The sequence below is a fragment of the Periplaneta americana genome, chromosome 13, assembly GCF_040183065.1.
Source record: "Periplaneta americana isolate PAMFEO1 chromosome 13, P.americana_PAMFEO1_priV1, whole genome shotgun sequence".
Taxonomy (NCBI): Eukaryota; Metazoa; Arthropoda; class Insecta; order Blattodea; family Blattidae; genus Periplaneta; species Periplaneta americana.
The window spans coordinates 147,534,506-147,554,809 of record NC_091129.1 but is presented as its reverse complement, the minus strand read 5'-3'; the positions used below and the strand labels follow the sequence as shown (position 1 = coordinate 147,554,809).

General features: G+C 35.4%; 2 protein-coding genes across 2 annotated transcripts in view; one reads left to right on the top strand and one right to left on the bottom strand.

Annotated features, from left to right (window-relative positions):
* Positions 1-5,195: 5,195 nt before the first annotated feature.
* On the bottom strand, positions 5,196-14,476 carry Ccdc58 (Coiled-coil domain-containing 58). Its single transcript, XM_069844450.1, has 4 exons — positions 14,335-14,476; positions 8,849-8,974; positions 7,224-7,370; positions 5,196-5,758 (listed from the first exon to the last, which is right to left on the bottom strand). Exons 1-4 carry the CDS (start codon positions 14,422-14,424, stop codon positions 5,645-5,647), a joined length of 477 nt encoding a protein of 158 aa, XP_069700551.1. The 5' UTR covers positions 14,425-14,476; the 3' UTR covers positions 5,196-5,644.
* Positions 14,430-20,304, top strand: part of Kap-alpha1 (karyopherin alpha1) — a 37,478-nt gene continuing 31,603 nt past the window's right edge. Inside the window, exons 1-2 of the mRNA XM_069844441.1 lie at positions 14,430-14,525; positions 14,942-15,118. Coding sequence (XP_069700542.1) covers positions 14,942-15,118 — 177 coding nt within the window. The 5' untranslated portion in view covers positions 14,430-14,525. The remainder of the gene's footprint in view (positions 14,526-14,941; positions 15,119-20,304) is intronic.

Genomic DNA, 20,304 nt, shown 5'->3' with positions numbered 1-20,304 from the left:
TGTGTTGTAACTAGAATTTGGTGTTCTGAGCATGTTCGTTAACAAAAAACCACAATTTAAGTCACACAGAGTTAGTGTGCACTCAACGTTGGTTGCTTGACGGTTGTCAGCCCACTTTGAGATCCGTGGATATAGAGGGAAAAATTGTATCAGTGTCTGGTAGAGTTACCGGGTAGCTCAGTTGGTACGTTAAACCAAAGGTCCCGGGTTCGATACCTGGCCCCGGAACAATTTTCCCCTCAAAATTATTCAAATCAACTTTACAGGGAGTTATACCTGAAAGCTTGATTTGCATAAGTTACGTTTGTTGCGCTATATTTATAATCCTGAAACTTCTCTTTCAGGACATTACTGAACTGTATCCATGTTCGATTCTTTGTGGGGCCATTTTTCCTAAACATGGAAGATGTTCCAGAACATTTGCAATAAAAACTGAAGTTATAGTACAATAGTTGGCAATAAGACATATTTTTTAGGAGCACAGAGTTTGCATTTTATCGTACTTTCTCCAAACTAGATTTCCCTCAACTCCAACGAGAAGCAGAAGCAAAGTATTGTCCATGTTTGGGTCCACTTATGTGTGTGAAAGGTTTTTCTCTGTGCTTAAAAATACGAAAACAAGACTGCGATCAGGTCTGACAGATGCAAATCTTTTAAGATGACATAAATATGAATAAGTACAAAAAGTGCTCTCTCGTACAGTTCTGCTATTGAAAATGTGCCATACACGAAAAAATACACGTACAGTCCCATGGGTATCACATGCTGCTACATACGCAATGCAGAGCAACATAGAGGGAGGCAGACAGAGATGGTGTGGGGGTGCAGTTCTAATAAAGCAGCTTTCCACAGTGCAAGGTACCTTGCACCGTAAGGAGCCCTGAATTATAGTCATACGACCAAATTTCAATATTAGAGGTTTCCACAATGGCACTCCCATTTTCTCTGCCCACCAGCCAGTGCAGAAAACTAGGCATTTCAATAAACTAAAATTTCTGTAACCGGAGTTTTTCCTTTCTACATTGTCGCATCTTCCACCTCCCTACCCCAAAAACTTTGGTCCTCTTGTCCATCAACCTGGTTCCCTTTCTCTCCACCATGACTACAGACAGCAGAGGGACGCAAAGATGATCAGCGCACGACAAGATTATATCACAGTCTACTATATACAGTCGCGAAGCTCAATATGTAGTAAAAATGCAAACATGGGTAGTTGCCCACCACTAGGATCGCTACTATCGCCTCATCATCGAAGATCTCTCTCCTAGTAGACGACAAAATATGTTACACTTTCGTTGTGTTCTTTTGGAAAAATTAACACCTTCCTTCCATTATTGAAATATTAAATGCATAAAGTTAATTTATTATTTTAATGAAGTATATTAAATTCCACCATAAACTCGAAGATACCTGCAAGAAATAGGTTAATATTATTTTTGTTTGTGCAAAACGAACTGAAATTTACTATAATCGCTTCACTCATTCAAGATTATAGCGATAATTAATTATGAAACCAATAAATATTAATTTTCATTTCCCTTTACAACAATAATACTGGAAATATGAATTAATGGAGTAATTTACGTGTACCGGTATTTGTAGTGTAGGTTTACATAGTTAACACAGTGGGATGAGGTTAAGCAATAATAATCACACCAGAATTGGAAATAAAACGTGATCAATAAATTTTATTGTAACAGACTTTTTCTACGTCTCTAGTAAAGTAACAAATAAAAATAACAACAAAATTAACAGCTATAATTAAAAACATATCCTTTGAAGAAAAAAAAAAGTAGGCGCCTAAGCAATAATAATCCCACCAGAATTGAAAATAAAACGTGATCAATAAATTTCATTAAAACAAACTTAATTTTTCCACGTCTCTAGTAAAATATTATTATTCCGATTATTGTATTTTAGCCATTAAAATTTTCATTACACCAATAACGAACATTTCACAAGCATCAATGTGAAACACGCAACGAGCTAGCACTCGATGGAAATACGACACAGTCCAAAGTCGACCGTGGACAGTCTATTGTTTCTAGTTGCTAACCGCTTGGAGCGCTTTATCACGAGATTTGCAAAAAATCACCTCAAGCTTCGCGACTGTATATAGTAGACTGTGATTATATGATTATATCTTGGAACATCCTATAATTCTCGTTATAATTACCTGTAATTTTCTACCTCCTGCTACCCAATCTTGTACACGCACATTGATTTAGCCTTTTATAATAGCCTCCTTAGAAAAGGTAACATTTCCTTCTCTTCCTCTTTTGAAATAAAGGTGATGATTCCAATATTGACATTTCAGCATTCTCTTCGTTATCATAACCTTCTGCCTCCTTTGCATTACTATAGGGCCACCAACTTATTACCGATTGGAGATGAGGTCGTTGCTATCACTATAAACAGGAAACTTGCAACGAGCTCAATAGTTCGAACTCCTACAGTTGGTAATCGGAATTTGGCTGGCCTATACCACTAACATTACAAACGCACCTAAAGTTCGATAATAATATGGTGGTGAGTAGGTTACCATATTTACCTATTCACGTAATTTCTCCCTCACCAAGATTTCTAAAACATTTTTCAGAATTTTACTTTCCTTGCATAATTTCTACCTCTTACGTAAAAAATGGTCTCTCCTTTTTTTTCTTCAAGAGCGTTTTTCATGGTGATTCCAAGTATCGTAAAAATACGTGTGGAAAATCCATCATTATCCATCTCTTCTACAGTGGAAAACACTGATGGTTCATTTTCTTTACAAGTTACCAGTAATTTTGATATGAATATTTTATGTGCAAAATTGATCATGATGAGAATTTAGTCAGGCCACAGGCATTATGATTGGCATACAGCAGCACAAAGAAAAGTCACAAAATTGCATTAATTAGAAATATAAAAGAATAAGTGCTCTATGAATATGTGTGTCTGGTAGAGGTTATACTTCTTTTCAATTTGACATTTACAGAGACATTAAAGAAAAGTACTTTCTGCTTTATTGCATCTAGCAGCATGATCTTTATAGATTCATTGCTCAATTAGCTGATTTTAGAACATGCTCATGTATGATCTTGCTGGATTTGTGCAGACTAGCTCAGCTACATTTTGTGCAGAGTAATTTACTTCTCAAAATGGAAAATAACTATTTGGAATTCAATTTATGTTCACATCATGATTTAACTCAAAATAACTGCATAGTCTTGGAGTTGCAAGCAGGGCTCATGATTTAATCTGATTGGGCAGGGGTTCAAATCATGGTTTGGCTGAGTAATCTGGTTGGATTTCTTCTGAGGGTTTTTCCAACTGTAAAGCTAATATTAGGTAACCCAATGGCAAATCCTCAGACTCATCTCGCGAAAATGCTAAATATGCTCATTAAGTTCCAGTACAATTTCTTATACGAATGTGTATATACAGGGTGTATCAATGGAAAAACTTCAGGAATGGATTCCTCATAAAGACAGAAGAAAAAAAGTGTATTATAACAAGAGTCCAGAAATGCATAATTACAGAGTTATCAGACCAATTGGAGTACTTTGTTCACATATCAGATGAAATGTTCAAAGAGACCTTCTGTCTGAATATAGGCCTCCACTCATCTTCACATTGAGTGCCGAACATGATCAAAAATGTTTGGTGTAGTGCGTACTGTCTGATAGGCTGCCACAATGCGTGCATGGAGTACACAACAGTCGAAACACCAGAATCTTTAAGTGTCCTCAAAGGGGTTTAAATCAGGAGTGTGATGGCCAAGCAATTGGTCCACCTCTACCGATCCAGCGCAATCTGCGCGTTGGGTATCGTTCCTAACACACCCACAAAGCATTACCATCCACCAAACCATACATGTAATGCATACACACTAGTTCTTCGTTTGTGTACTGTACATCACAGCAGACTGTGAACCACAGAAAACAGACTTCATACAAGCTTATCAAATACTTACTTACTGGCTTTTAAGGAACCCGGAGGTTCATTGCCGCCCTCACATAAGCCTGCCATTGGTCCCTATCCTGAGCAAGATTAATCCATTCTCTATAATCATATCCCACCTCCCTCAAATCCATTTTAATATTATCTTCCCATCTACGTCTCGGCCTCCCTAATGGTCTTTTTCCTTCCGGCCTCCCAACTAACACTCTATATGCATTTCTGGATTCGCCCATACGTGCTACATGCCCTGCCCATCTCAAACGTCTGGATTTAATGTTCCTACTTATGTCAGCATTACTAGTTATGTGTAGGCTCTCTTTTCCAATAGTTGGTTTAAAAATATCCTCCCATTCTACTTTAGCATTGAAATCCCCCAATACAATTTTCATGTGATATCTAGGTAACTGGTCAAAAGTCTGTTCCAATACCTCATAGAAGCTATCCTTTATATGGTCGTCTTTCTCTTCTGTAGGGGCATGAGCATTTATAACTACGTTATCGCACCACCTGCCCTTAAGTACTAAATACAATAACCTATCACTGATAAATTCGACCTTTTTTACTGCTGATTTTATTATTTTATGAATAAAGAATCCTGTTCCTAATTGGTGATTATCGTTTCCTTCCCCATAATACAACAAGTAATCTCCTATTTGTGTTATGCCGTTCCCATCTAACCTAACCTCCTGTACTCCCACAAAGTCTATTCTATATCTAGCTAGTTCTTTTGCTACTAATGTTACCCCTCCTCTTCCATATAGACTTGTAACATTCCAAGTACCAAATCTCAAAACCTTATTCCTTTGCTGTGGTCGTACCAGAGAATCAGTCCCATTCCGAGGCTTATTTGAAGGATTCGTAACAAGCTATTTTTTACGGTGATGGGTTGTTAGCCCTTCGCCCAACTCCCAAGCTGGAGGACCACCCCTCATCGGCTGTCCGCTACATAACTTGAAACTATGGGAAATCATTTGCGGGTGCTAAGAGGTACTCAGGTCAACATCAATTTAATTCGCAACATGATTACTCGTGTAACAACTGTAACCAGAGTCTCGCATTTTAGACATGTCGGTATGTACTAAGATTAATAAAAGTTCAAATAATTCTGTAATTATGCATTTCTGCACTCATGTTATAATATACTTTTTTCTTCTCTCTATATGAGGAATCCAATCCTGAAGTTTTGAAGTCGAGTTTTGATACACGTCATCCATGACCTTCAAAAAAATAATTCTACTAGTAAAACTACGATGTCTGACAGTTTAAAATACATTTTTAATTTCGTAATTTTATATATTTTAATAATGAAAACACCACTGAACCATATAAATTCAGCATTTCGTAAAAAAGAGTTAAGTGCATTTACATTTCATGAAATCTATTACAGGAAGTTTATTACAAAATCATATAGGTACTTTTTATGTTTTATAACTACTTATAAAAACGTTTAAAAATATCTGTCTAAAACATATTCTGGAAATGTCCCTGATATCAGTCTGTCTCGTTATGAACATCGATTATGACACCTATGTATATATTCTTTTACCCTCAAACACACTTTAAATTCTTTCCACAATATGCCATTCATTACGGTTATATTTGGACAGTTCATTGTAACCCACACGTCCTCACAAGCTACCATTTATTTACTAAGTTCAGTTCTTCTCTGCAAATTACACCAATGATATATTGCAATATTCAACTACAATAAGAGGTCTGGTGGTTTGTAGAATGGTCGGCATCTCTCATAATAAACTTTCGTTGTTCTCTCTTTAACGACTTCTTCCACGTTCAGTTCAGCTTGCAGTAATCTTAACTAAACAAACAAAATATTTATTAGAATAAATGATCAAACAAGATTAAAATTATGTTACCTTACAATTCCTATGCTTTTCTTATCGTTCCACAATATTCCGCAAAACATACCATTTCAAACTCTCGTAACTTATAAACTAGACAATACCGTCATTTTAATCAGTAATTTTGATACAATTTTCTATTATTTAAAGTCTTTACTGTCTCCATAAGGAGAGACAGAGATAACTGAAATAAATTCGTCTTCAGATTCAAGTACTGGTAATTAAAGTAGATCCATATGGCATATATTGCAATCACCTAATCATTTTGGAAGTTAGGCTATTTTGGCCCTATGTCAATCTGTGGCAAAAACGTAACACGGCGAACGCCAGTAGGGGAAGTTATCCCCACCAGCGCCACTCGGCACCTCGCTCGCATGCTCTCTCTCTCTCTCTACTATCTGTCCCGCTTCGATGGATCACTTGCACATATTTCATAACACGTACTAACAAAATTGCGGCATTAGACACTAACACAACACAATATAATGTAATGTGGTTTTTTCATTAAACAACACCTGTTAACTTCGCACTGCCCCACTGTCCAATGCACACCATCAGTAGCATCGCTTTTCGGCGCTAACTTCATATTTTTCCCACAGGTTGGACACTCGTAATGACTAGCAAGTAGTCCATGCTCCTCACAGTACCTTACCGTATCTGCCTTCAAATTCTCCCTGCACAATTTGAGGAAGAAGTACACGTCTTCGGTACGGCTCATCACGACACGTGGTTCCGTCTGTTCACGAAGCTGGACACGGACACAATGAAGCTCCACCAGTGCGCGTTAACACTTATGCCACCCCCCGCAGTCAACCCCTACCAAGCTACATTCACAAGCCCGCCACCATAGACAAATAACAGACCCGCCACTTTCTACCCTCGGTCATTTCCCCCACGCCATTCTTCTGCAATACCTTAAACATAAATAGATTCATTTCCCTTCTACCCTCAACTCGCCTCGGTAGCTGAGAGGTCTAAAGCATGCATTTAGCGTTTAGTTACGAACTTACTTGGATCGAATCTTACCCACTGCGAAGTCATAAGAGAAAATAAAAAGAGAGAGACATGAAGCTAGGAACAGAGAAGGAGAGGCTGAACAGAGAGAAGGAGAGAGAGAGAGGGGCAGACAGGACGAAGTTCCTCTTTTGGCTCACAGATGTCGCATTTATTCTTTTTGTTCCACTTTCCCACACTAGATGTCACCCCACCCTAAACCCCTATTTCCACTCTTTCCCGCTAGAGTGTGTGGTGAGCTTGTAGGGGAAAAGTGGAAAGGGGTCGTGGGCGGAGCTTACCACTCGCCATATTACGTTTTTCCCCAATCTGTTTCACAAATCTCTAAACTAAAAATTCGAAAAATACGAGTAATTACAAATTCTGAAAATAATGTGACAGTCTGTATTTAGTTTGGCATTTTGTTACCTCTGTTTGCTCCTTTCGTAAAGATTTTAGTATTGCTGGGTCATCACTTTTCTTTTGTTTTTGCTCCCTAAGACTTCGAACTTTATCACCAGAAAGTGTTATACATCTCTTTATTGCTGATTCCCGACTGTCGTAGTTTTTCTTCAACTGAAAAAAAAAATGAAAGTTATCTTTTATTACATTGTTTACAATATGAAATGCGTTGGATATATCCATGGTTAAGAACACAAAAGTTGTATGTGTAAGAAATTGAAAAAATAAGTTATTGGTACCGACTGATTTGTCTTGGTGTAATCTTCAATCTTGACAAAGGTAGTATGTCCTTCCTTGAAGGAACTGCCATAAGAATGGTAATGACAAGGTAAAATCCCAAGATTGAATACTCTCAAAAAACTTATTTTCTCATTTTCCATAAATTGTGTTTTATGGACATACAACCTTTGTATTCTTAACCATTGATATATTTTTTTAGTTGGTTATTAATGATGCTGTATCAATTACTAGATTATTTAGCATTGATGGAATTGATGGTAGTTAGATGGAATTTGGCGAGATGAGGTCGAGGATTCACCAACAGATTACCTGACATTTGCCTTATGGTTTTTTCGAAAAAATCCAACCAGGTAATAAAATAACTAGGGCCTATATACATTGTGTGCAATCTCCTCTATTATTTAATTCATAATTCACTATTGTTCAGATAAATGAAGTAAGTAAGCTATTACTTTATTTTACGGACTTTTCTAACAACAGACGCTGTATAGAGGCAGAGATCATGATGAAGTAAAAATGGAACAGAAATGGAATCAGAATGGTAGGGGAAAATTAAACATTCGGAGAAAACTTGCCCTATAGCCGCTTTGTCCATCAGAAATCTCACGGGATGTGCCAGGGATCGAACCGCAATCCCTTTGGTGAGAAGCTCTCAGTTAACTGAACTACGACTGGGCCTGAAAAAAAGGGATATGTGTTTATGGTCAGAGGATAATTTTTATTTAAAGTTTTCATTCCACAATGAAAAGTTAAATATTTTATGAACACTAGCATTGATAAATTATACTTGGATTAAAAATACTTTGTGATTGTTAGCTGATGCATATTAAGGACAATGTCGCCGTACATTTCACTCTTCTAGTACTTGATGCATGCATGATCTGTTAGTGTGTTTCGAAATTAACAAAACAATGTCATGTCGCAAGAACAAAATTACAAAATAAATACAGGTAATAATATAATGCAACAGTAACGAAAACGAAACAAATACATTTAAAAGTGAATTAAACTACAACAGCATCAACAATAACTATATAACAAAACATAACAAATTTGTTTATGTTAGCTGAAACTGGTACACATAAGCCAATCAGCAGACGAAATACAAATTGTGAACAAGCATAGCTTTGTTCACAAAATGAACAGGCAACAACGCTACATGTCACACCTCAAAATGGACCATGATTTATTGTTGCCATAGCAACCATGATACATTTCTGTGAACATATTTCCAATGCAATCACAAAATATTATTAATCAAAGTGCAGAAGTACACATTTATAAGAAACACATGTCAGATATATCATTTAAAATATCAGTTTGTAAATAACTATACATATTTTTTTTTATACCTGTTCATAGAGTTCTTTACACGAAGATGAAGGGTCTACTTGGGACTTGAAGGAATCTGTTGGGATTGTTGTGTTTAAAGCATAGATTATTTTATCATCCAACATCCTCATCTTCTTCAGAGCATCCTAAAAATTAATTACAGAAGTCTATAACATCAGAATAACAGACTTTTGTTCAACATTGGAAGTAAACAGTTATGGTAAAAATGTGTACACTCTACATTTCAGGTACAGGCGCCAGTATCAGGGATTTCCACTAGCTATAATATTTGAGACGCATTTCATAATAGAAATATTAGGCATATGCAGTAAACATCGACCAGGCCATCTTCCTGCAATAGAGATCCAGAGCACATACCGTACATTATCATTTATATATGTGTGTGTATCTATATATATAATTTGAACTGGTAATGGAAATTACGGGAAAACGGCTGAACGGATTTTAATAAATGGCTCCTCATTTTGAAGCTTGGAACCCAAAGTTTTTCGGAAAAATAGTAGCTTTCAGTGAAATGTCAATTTTCCTACATAATTTTCCTATTTTCCAAAATTCATCTGTTGTCAGTTTTGAGAACTAATTGCATTTCAGCACGGCCGTGATTTCAGAATAAAACAAAACACGCACTACAATAAACAATAGGCTATTACACGAAGGCCATGACCTGCAGGATTGCTGACATATTTAGAGTTCAAATTCAATTGGTTATTAAAAACTTGAAGACTCGCTAATTTACAGGTCTGATTCTGCGGTGTGTAATTTTCTGAGTACAGCTGTGTATTGGATATTGAAATCTACAAAACTTGAAGTGGTTTGATTACATTATTACCATTAGCAATGAAATCTCATTATAGTTAATGCCATGATGTGATTATTTTTCATTACTTATACATTAATTATACTATTGTATTAACATGTAATTGTTATCTGATGATGCCATGAATCCTTGTATTCTGACGGCTAATAAATACATATATACATACATACATATTAATGCTATACTGATGATATGAAAGTGAAATGATTTGGGGTTACGTAAGTAGATATAGAGAATGTATTAAATTAGATCTTCATTTCTATAATTTACTGAGTGGTGGCTATTATATATATATATAAAACTTACGTAAGATAATAATAGTTATTAAAAATCAAATATTTTTATAGTTATTAATCAAGTGGAGTTGGGTTTTTTCATATACTTAATGGAGGTGTGGTGTAGATATTTATATGCGTCATTCACATGCACTAAAACAAGACGTAAGTGCAAGTTTGAACCAATAAATTATTGAGATTTGCGATAGATTAATTAGTTTAGGAAATTGTATATTTATTATGTAGAACTACATTTGTATATAGATCTTTTGTTAAATTATTAAGTTTTGTACTTTTGTGAACAATATCAATAAAGCTATCTATCTATCTATATGCGTCATTCTCTTCAGTATTGGCTCGAGAGAGAGCAAAAATTACAGTTCCTAAGGAAAGACGGTATTACGTACTGATAGAATAAGAGGCCTACAAAATTTTGTAATCTCTCGATCATTTCAGCAAGATCTCTTAGCAGGACAAAATGATTTTACCCTCTACATTTCAAGCTCTACATGCAGCAGCTATACCAAAATGCTATTTCTATTGTTCAAAAGCATAGCAAACCTGACTTTTACAATCCACTATGACCTGAAATAGCTATTGCTTTACTCCCACATGAAAAACTCACTGATCACCCTTTCATTGTTACTTGCGTTTTCGCGTTGAAACTCAAGAGACATAGGATACATAGGTTCAAGAAAAAGTATTGGACATAAAAACCATTCAGAGGGAGTATGTTTCATTATTATGGAAGTAAATAATTTTCAAAATTTCTGGTATTTTTCATTGAAAATAAATCTGAAAAATTTTTATTTGAATGTCTAATGAACTTAGTTTGCTGCACAAGCCACTAGTTTAAATTATATTTTCAATGTTTTTTTATGAATGAACGTAATTACTGTCAGCCTCTTTCACTCTAACGAGAAAGTATGTTCCCTGGACCCAGAGCGTATGCAAAAGAGGGGAGGGGGGGTGACTTTCTGATCTCTACAAAACTTTTTTTTTATCAATTGTTGGATTTTTAACTAAAATTTTGAAACTGATTAATACACAATGCCTTTGACTTTCAGTAACTGTTTTGCTTTCCGTGCCATGACATTAGAAACATCAAATTCATATTAGATCATCTTCACACATGTCCAGCATTAGCTGCATTAGAATTGACTTTAGCATCAAAATTATATTGGGCAACAAGAAGGAGAATGGAGTTCATCCAAGTTCCTGGGCGTTAGACTACTACTATTATATTATATTTTCTTTCAATTCAATTTCTGGGTTATGTCAATATTTGCAATATAACATCTTACTGTCTGTAAAAATGAATCTTTATTTTAGGAAATTTAAAAATCTCGTCATGTTCTGTGTTTTTCCTTAGGACTTCTTCATCATCTTTGGCTCTATACTGCAGAGTCTACAGCCCTGGACTCCTCCAGCATATTTCACCATCCTTTCCTGTCCTGGCCTTCCATCTTCCAATTCCTGCAGCCCAACTTCCTCAGATTGTTTTATTCTCCATTTATCCATCTAAGCTTAGGTCTGTCACATCCACGTTGACCACCAGGACTTTTATTTAATATTTTCTTGATGCATTCTTTCTCATCCATCTGTGCTACATAACCCATCCATCTCAGTCTCTCTATTTCGTTGGTTACGATATTAATTAAAAGTTCAAGTTCTTTGTTTTATGATTATGCTAAGAAGATTTTCGTCAAATGATGACCTTCGATTATTTGAAATCACACAACCACTAACTACTTGAACATTCCATGTAATTATAAGGAATCTCCGAATTCCCGTCATCTTATTAGGATACCTACATTCAAGATATGTGCTTTTGAAGGATTGTTCCTGTGGTTTTTGATATGATTGCAATACAGCATACCAGTAAATTTGGTATGCACAGTCCAAAACTTTCCCTGAGGCACAGCAGGTAGGGGCCTGTGTGGTTTGTTCTTATCAATCTGACAACGATCCAAAACCAAAGCCAGTAGGCCTACCACAGTCTAGTATATACAGTTGCGAAGCTCAATACATAGTAAATATGCAAACACTAGATAGTTGCTCACCACTAGGATCGCTAATATCGCCTCATTACAGGCAATGCAAAATAGTACCGTCACAGTCTATTGTTTCTAGCACCCTCAAAACTCAAGCTTCATGACTATATAGTAGACTGTGGGCCTACTGTCACATCAAGTTTTAGACGCAGTCTGCCTGATTGGTATATAAATCTATGTCATGGCTAATACTGCTGGTTTATCAGACATGCACTGTTATCACCGCAATACTTAAACAATATATTTTTATAAAAGTAGGCCCTATACAATTTCCTATGTTTTTAATACCAGTATTTTAATGGAAAACATATCGGCAGTAAGTTAAAACTGATACTAACTGACCTGGAACCCAACGAAACTATACAGTACTCTTCATTAAGAGGTAGTTCCATATTATTTAATTTTAATGAAATGAAATATGAGATGGAGACCTCTATGCAAGATGCTGACTTATCTTTGAAGAGTCTCTCAATGGGAATTTATTGTAATGAAGAAGCCCCAATACTTTTGCTCTTCATATTCCGTTTATAGAGAAGGCTTCCTTATATTGTAACATAAATGTTTCTTATATAATATATACAATTCAATATGATAAAAATCATTTAACTCGAACATACAGTAGGCCTACATAAGTGTTGTTTATACACCTCATATATTATTAAATTGACCTTAAAATTCAAAATAACTTATATCAATAAAATTAAATTCAATATGTTTGATGAGTTAAACATGAATACAGTGATATGAATAAAATTAATTTACATACACTTGTTACTTACATAAAAATTAAAACTACATTCCGTGAAATTCATGTAACACTATTGTTCGTATATACTTATCCCACGGACAGAGGATAGTTACGTTTAAATTCATAGTAAACAGGATTGTCTTTCAGTAGAGGTCACTTGCTGTTAGTGTGTCATTCAGAATTGTGTACAATGGAGCGTCATAAGGAGCTCAGTTCCGATTTAAAGAACGTTACTGTTTTCCTGGCTCTGAAAGGCTATTCCTATAGAAAAATAGGTAAAGTAGTGCATAAAACATATTCTACAGTACAACACATTGTAGAAAAATGTCGAAATCATGGAACCTTGATAAGAAAAACCAAGCAAAAATTGCTAAATGCACGTGACGAGAGATTCATAGTTACCGGTAATAAAGTTGTCAAATATCCAAGAATAAGTGTTCCATAAATTTGAGTCATAATTGAAGAGTCTTCAAACACGAAGATCAGTAATCAAACTATCCGGAAAAATGGTTACCAAGGCAGAAGACCACAAAAGAGGCCGTACATTAGTGAGACAAATCAAGCTCGAAGATTGGACTTCGATAAATAACATGTTGGTAAGGATGAGGAATTTTAGAAAAGGGTGATTTGGACAGATGAGATGGAGATAAATCTTTACGGTTCCTATGCCGCCCAACACAGATAACGACAGAAACAACACATTACCTACAGTGAAACACGGGGGTGGATGCATATTATTGTGAGGATGTATGTCTGCAAATGGTGTGGGGAATATTGAGTTCAAAAATGGGATTATGGATAAGTATGTGTACAATAACATTTTAAGATCAAATGTTAGGCAGAGTGCACAAAAAATTAGGATGTCACCTGTGTATATGTTCCAACAAGACAATGACAGTAAACATACTGCTCAAATCAATAAGGATTGGCTCATATGGAACATATCCCAACAAGTGCGAACAGCTCTTCAACCACCAGACTTAATCCCATCCAACATCTGTTCGAAATTTTGAAAAGGAGTGTGAGAAAGCAGACGTGTACAACCGTAGAGGATTTCAAACGTGTAGGGAGAGAAAAATGGGCTAAAATTAAACCAGAACAGTGTAAAAACTTGGTAATATGAATGAGGGGATGCCAAGCAGTAATAAAGATGGAAGGTTATGCTACAAGATATTAATTGCTTTTCACAATTGTAAATAAAGTGTACAAACAAGATACATAGAAATTGGGCATGTTTTTGTTTATTTTGTTTTGTTTAATGTATTCAGGAGTTTATATTTAATTTTTTTACTTTAATATACCGGTATTCCAAAGTCCATGTGTAATAGTTCTCTCATATGAAAAGAAATTAAATTATATATTTTCATAAGATAAATTAGCGTTTTATTTGGAAAATGGAACTTTACAAACAACACTGTTATATACTGTACAAGCATCTTTGATTCCAGGTGCATGATCAGCACGTATAGGTTAGGTTCAAGCATTCTGTAACAACATTGTTAAACACACATATGTATAAGTAATACAGTTTTTATTACCTCAAATACAATATATATTCTAACGAACTAAAAATAAACGTTGCAATTGTTACCTGAAATTCGAGAAAATCTCCACATTCCATTGTCACGGCCGCAGCCATTTTAATAAAATCTCGAATCCAAAAGCAAAAGCCATTTCCCATGATGCTTTTAAAACGACAGGCCTTGAAGTTGAAAGCTACAGGGGAAAGAAGTTTCCATGAAAGTTTCCCTTTAAATAGCAAGAAAATAACGAAATAAAAAGGTAAGACAATTTTTAAGGCGTTATACTGTTTCATAAATATACAGTAGGTACGTAGTGATTTAAAGAATTCAGTATTTTAATGTTTAAAAATTATGGACGTATTAAATGTGTGATTGTCAGCTGTAATCCATTGACAAAATCAGTTTCTCATGTGACCCGTCATTTTCTAAAAATTATTTAATATTGAAGCGAAAAATGTATAGTTACCTCATATATAACGTTACTGTGATCCGTACATTGGCGTTCATAAGTACGCTAAATGATACATGGTTATAAAAATTACACCTGATCAATAACTTTTGGCTTATGAGTCATCGGTCACCCTAGAAAGTATATATCATTTTTGGGACTGGTTTAATTATATAGTTTGGTTTATACACGAGTGCTTTTTTATTGTATACTATAATTTTTTGCAGATGTCGGGGCCTACACATAAGTATAGATATAAAAATGTGGGACTGGATTCCCAAGAGCTCAGGAGGAGACGTGAAGAAGAAGGAGTCCAGTTACGAAAACAGAAACGTGAACAACAACTGTTCAAACGGCGCAATGTTTTCATGCCAGCATTACCTGATGAAGATGGAAGTATGCAGGTATATACTGTTAAGACTGTGATTTACGTCTATGGATGTATTTAAAAAAAAGTTAAATTAGACCTGCAGGAATGTAAAATATTTCCTGCCATAACCTCAATAGCTAATAATTTTCAAACCTGTGGTTCAGACAGAACTTAGAGCAACAGCATTATTTCATTTTTCATTAAGTCTTCGCCTTTTCTATAGCACGCGACGCTGAAACTTCCAACTTGAATATTTCTAATTTCACCTACGCGGGAATCTGTGACAGGTTAGGAAAGATTAGTTTAGAGAAAAACGTGTTGAGATAGTTCCGGTGATTTTGAAAGTGTAAATGGCCGCATTTTTAAGGGATTTCTTGATTTCAAAAGTAAAGGATTTTATAGGGAAATATTTCAAGAAAACGAAACTGTTCGAAAATGTAGTAAATTACGTGTGAAATGAGAGGTGTGCGATAGATGGAAGTGCAAATGTTGTGATTTCTAGTGACAGAAAGGAAAGCACACGATACGATGTGAAGAACGTAAACTTGTATTAGCCTAATTCAATAACAACTGGAATACAGTGAAGCACAACAAATAATGAAGTAGACATAAAATTCGTATATTATAACTTCGTTTCCACGTCGGCCATTACGTCACTAGACTTCGAAAATCCTGCAGAGATTCATATATGCAAGACATAATAAAGGCCTAAACTAACCTAACCTAACCTAACTGTTGCAGATTCATACAAGACATAACAAAAATCTAACCTAACCTAACCTGTCAAAGAATCATATATGAAAGGCATAGCCTGAGTGTACATTAGCGTGAAACTTTCGTAATGTCACCAAAGTTATGTTGGTATTACAGAGGAAATAGATGAAGGTGTGGAAGTGAAGCGGGAAGAGAACTACCTCAGCGCTTGTTTAACCTAGTTTTGTTCAGGCTACGAATCTGTGACAAGTTAGGTTAGGTTAGGCTTTGCATATACTAAGTGAAGTGAAATGTGTATTTCGCGTTATATTTTGAAATGTTCTGCCTCTTTCACGTGTTAAAATAATCACTTGTAGGTTATCTACATCCATTAACTCTTTCCAATATTTACCTATTTTCTAATTTTTTCAAGTAAACTGACGTCCTATACAAATTCTTCACATTCCAAACTACTACTCTCCGAAAATTAGACCATTTTTCCAGTTTTGTTCTTCAAAAAAAAAAAAAACTTCAGTGTCATGTGCTGTAGAAAACCTCTTTACCTACATTACTACGATTACCGGTAGATTAAGATATCGAATACTGTGGTGAAATTGATGAAAATGTGTCGAAACTTTCACCATTCATATTAACATTAATTTATTTAAATCTGAAACGGAAAGAAAATTCATATATAATTGAAATGGAGCTTCCAGGCTAAGATGCCGTAGTCTACTGGTGTCGATATTCCCAGACGTTTAGTCTACTATTGCAGCAGACATCTTCAGTGGTTAGGTAACCTAGGTCGAAGTCTTCTGCTAGAGGTATCTGTGGCAACTGATTCCCTGACTGGTTGCCTGTCCTTATTTATAGAGCCGGGGATTTGCCTTGGCGTTCCGTTGTTACGGTAGCGCTGAAATAGCGACCGCATTGAACGCCTTGCTGACTGATAACACTGAAATAGCTGTCGCCATTTTTTGTAGCAAAATTCTTTTCGCTTCAAGCCAGCGAAAGTGGAAGGGGTAGGCAACAACTAGTGGTGTCTTATATTCTAGAGTAGACAGAACAATAGTGTGTTTATTTGTAAACACAGCGGACATTTTGGAATCTGGTCGTTAGCCACTCACAGCTGCTGTAAAGGTAAAAAGGTAAAGGTAACCCCGTAACATGCCATGAAGACACTTGGGGGGCATGGAGGTAGAGCCCCATGCTTTCCATGACCTCGGCACTAGAATGAGGTAACTGCTGTAACTCAACAAAAATGAATAGTTGAATTAGTGCTGTCCCAGATCAACAAAGCCAGGTTTTCAGTAAAATGTAGTGGTAATAGACCTACTTACAGTATATGCTGCGATCACTCTCTTATAAATTTCCAAATTTCTGTTTAAATAATAATAATAATAATAATAATAATAATAATAATAATAATAATAATGATGAATTAGTCAAATGATTGAGTCAAGATAAGAAGGAAATTCTATCATTATGCAACGAAATATATGAGAAAGGTGAATGGCCTGAAGATTTTACAGAGACAATGTTGCTTCCAATCCCGAAGAAAAATAATACTAAGAAATGTAATGAGTTCAGGACTATCAGCCTGATATCACACTTGGCGAAGATTATCTTGCAAATGCTGAATCGACGTTTAATTATATTCTAGGATGGAAGAACAGTTGGAAGAAGAGCAGTTTGCCTTCAGGAAGGGAAAAGATACAAGAGATGCAATTGGACTGCTAAGAACAATTGACGAAAGATACCTAGAGAAGAGTAAAGAAGTGTATGTAGTATTTGTGGACCTAGAAAAGGCTTTTGACAGAGTAGATTGGAATAAACTGATGGAGATTCTAAAGAAAATAGGAGTGGATTGGAAAGAGAGAAGGCTATTCAGTAATCTTTATATGAAACGAGTCAAAGTCAGAATAGGAGAAGAAATGTCAGAAGGAAGTGAAATAGGGTGAGGAGTACAACAAGGATGACCTTTATCACCTACCCTGTTCAACAGCTATTTGGAGGATTTAGTGAAGAATACTTTTCAGAACATGGGAGGAATAAAAAAATAAAGTGCATAGTATTTGCTGATGATATGGCGTTGTTAGCAGAAGACATGATTCTAAGGGATATGCTACTGGAGCTAAATGACAGCTGTGAGCAGTGTGGGATGAAGATAAATGCCAAATAAGACGAAGACCATGTACATACGAAGGAAAATAAAGAAGGTAAACTTGCGAATTCTAATTGAGGCAGTAGAACATGAGCTACTGCCAGGAAGTCAAAAGGAGGATAGCAATGGCCAAGGAAGCTTCTAATAGAAAAAGGAGCATCTTCTGCGGATCTCTGGAAGAAGAACTAAGGAAGAGACCAGTGAAGTGCTTTGTATGGAGTGTGGCATTGTATGGGATAGAAACATGGACATTACGACGAAGTGAAGGGAAGTGAATAGAAGCATTTGAAATGTGGATATGGAGAAGAATGGAACGGGTGAAGTGGACAGAATAAGAAATGAAGCTGTGTTGGAAAGAGTGGGTGAAGAAAGAATGATGCTGAAACTGATAAGGAAGAGGAAAAGGAATTGGTTAGGTCACTGGCTGAGAAGAAACTGCCTACTGAAGGATGCACTGGAAGGAATGGTGAACGGGAAAAGAGTTCAGGGCAGAAGAAGATATCAGATGATACTTGACATTAAGATATATGGATCATAATATATGAAGGAACAAAGAGGAAGGAAGAAAAGAGGAAAGAGTGGAGAAAGCTGGGTTTTTTGTCTCTCTCTCTCTCTCTCTCTCTCTCTCTTTCTGTGTGTGCGTGCGTGTTTTTTTCTCCTACACCCCACCATTATTTTTTTAACACTAGTGTAATAGATTCATTGATCTTTGGGTCCTGTTTGGATCAATATCGTGCATTTTGTGTATAAGTATACCCATCCAGAAAGAAAAGTAATTTGTCATTGTATAAAACATGCTGAAGGAAGGGCTGTCAATATGTAAACACTGATTCAGTAGCATCACCTTGCATTTGTACATACTGCAATTTATAGGGGTGGAATTTTCCCAATTTCAATATTCTGCGAACATATTCTCTATTAATATCACTTTATTGAGTCATATAGCACACAGATCTTCTAGGAGTGAAGAACATCTTTAACATCTTTGTAAGCACATCCATTGATTGTTGTTCGTCTGCTGTAACTGATGTAGGACTATCACTTTGTATCATGTTGAGCACAATAAACGTTGTTTGAAATTTATGTAGTAAATTGTCCATATATTGGTGCAAGGGCGTACGCATGGGTGGTTTTACAGGGTTAGAACCACTCTTCTCCCACCCCCACCACTTGAACTTAAAGAAATTACATATTTAGATTTGAGTTTTTTTAAATCCTTAATCGTTTTCCCTTCTCTAGTTTTTCACTGTCAGAGTAACAAAATCTACATCGACATAAGGCATAGTCTTCTTACTCCTTCTTCAATATATTCATCGTGCCAGTTTCATTTATCATCCTTGGTGAGTTCCATATTCCATTATTGTGTTTAATTAAATTTATTTCATTACATTTGAATGTTTCCATGTATTTTCCTTTTCATGAAGTGTCTAACCTATCATATACAAATAACTGTATAAATGATTATTGTGTAAGTGAAATAATGACCTAAGCATTTTATATTATACAAAATTAAACACAAGTTAAAATTTGTTAAAAATTGGATGGCTGTGAAAATATTTCGATTCAAAGATTTTATAAGGATATTCATGAATATAATATTAATAAATATACCGTAACATAATAATAATAATAATAATAATAATAATGATAATAATAATACCAGTACATAACATTTAAAATACCGATAATGTAAATTGTAAACAATTTTAATAATCCCCCCCCCCCCATCCCTTGGCAAAATCCTGCATACGCCACTGTATTGGTGCGATGATTTCGGAATGTCTGGATAATGACAAAACTCATCTGCGTCGTCCTTAGTTGCTCTTGTGGTTGTCCCTACAGAACTCTACTATAGAACATTTGGAGTTTAGAAAATACCATTGGGTATATAGGCATCTTCTTAGCAATATAACTAAAATAAGTTATTTATATATTTTCTAACATATATGAAATAAATATATCTAACTACTGTAACTAAACATTGCTTTAAATATAAATGCTGTATATTGCTTATAAATAGACATAATATGTTAGTTTGTTGTATTTCAAATTACCAAATAAATGGACTTAAATTTGGCTGGGTCACTGGTTGAGAAGAAACTGCCTACTGAAGGATGCACTGAAAGGAATGGTGAACGAGAAATAAGTTCGGAGCAGAAGAAGATGTCAGATGATAGACGATATTAAGATATATAAATTGCATGCAGAGACTAAAAGAAAGGCATAAAATAGGAAAGACAGGAGAACGCTGAGTTTGCAGTTAAAGACCTACCCTTGGGCAGAGAACTATGACTGAATGAATTTTATATACTTTAGAAAATACGTGAATAACTTATTTTAGTTATGTTACAAAGAGAGGAGAT

Bases quoted from the DNA above. Each gene is read 5' to 3' on its own strand.
- Ccdc58 (XM_069844450.1), bottom strand. From the start codon at position 14,424: ATGGGAAATGGCTTTTGCTTTTGGATTCGAGATTTTATTAAAATGGCT. The intron at 8,975-14,334 runs GTAACAATTGCA...ATTAATTTTTAG, and splicing joins GAGATTTTCTCGAATTTCAG to GATGCTCTGAAGAAGATGAG. The intron at 7,371-8,848 runs GTATAAAAAAAA...TTTTTTTTTCAG, and splicing joins GTAAAGAACTCTATGAACAG to TTGAAGAAAAACTACGACAG.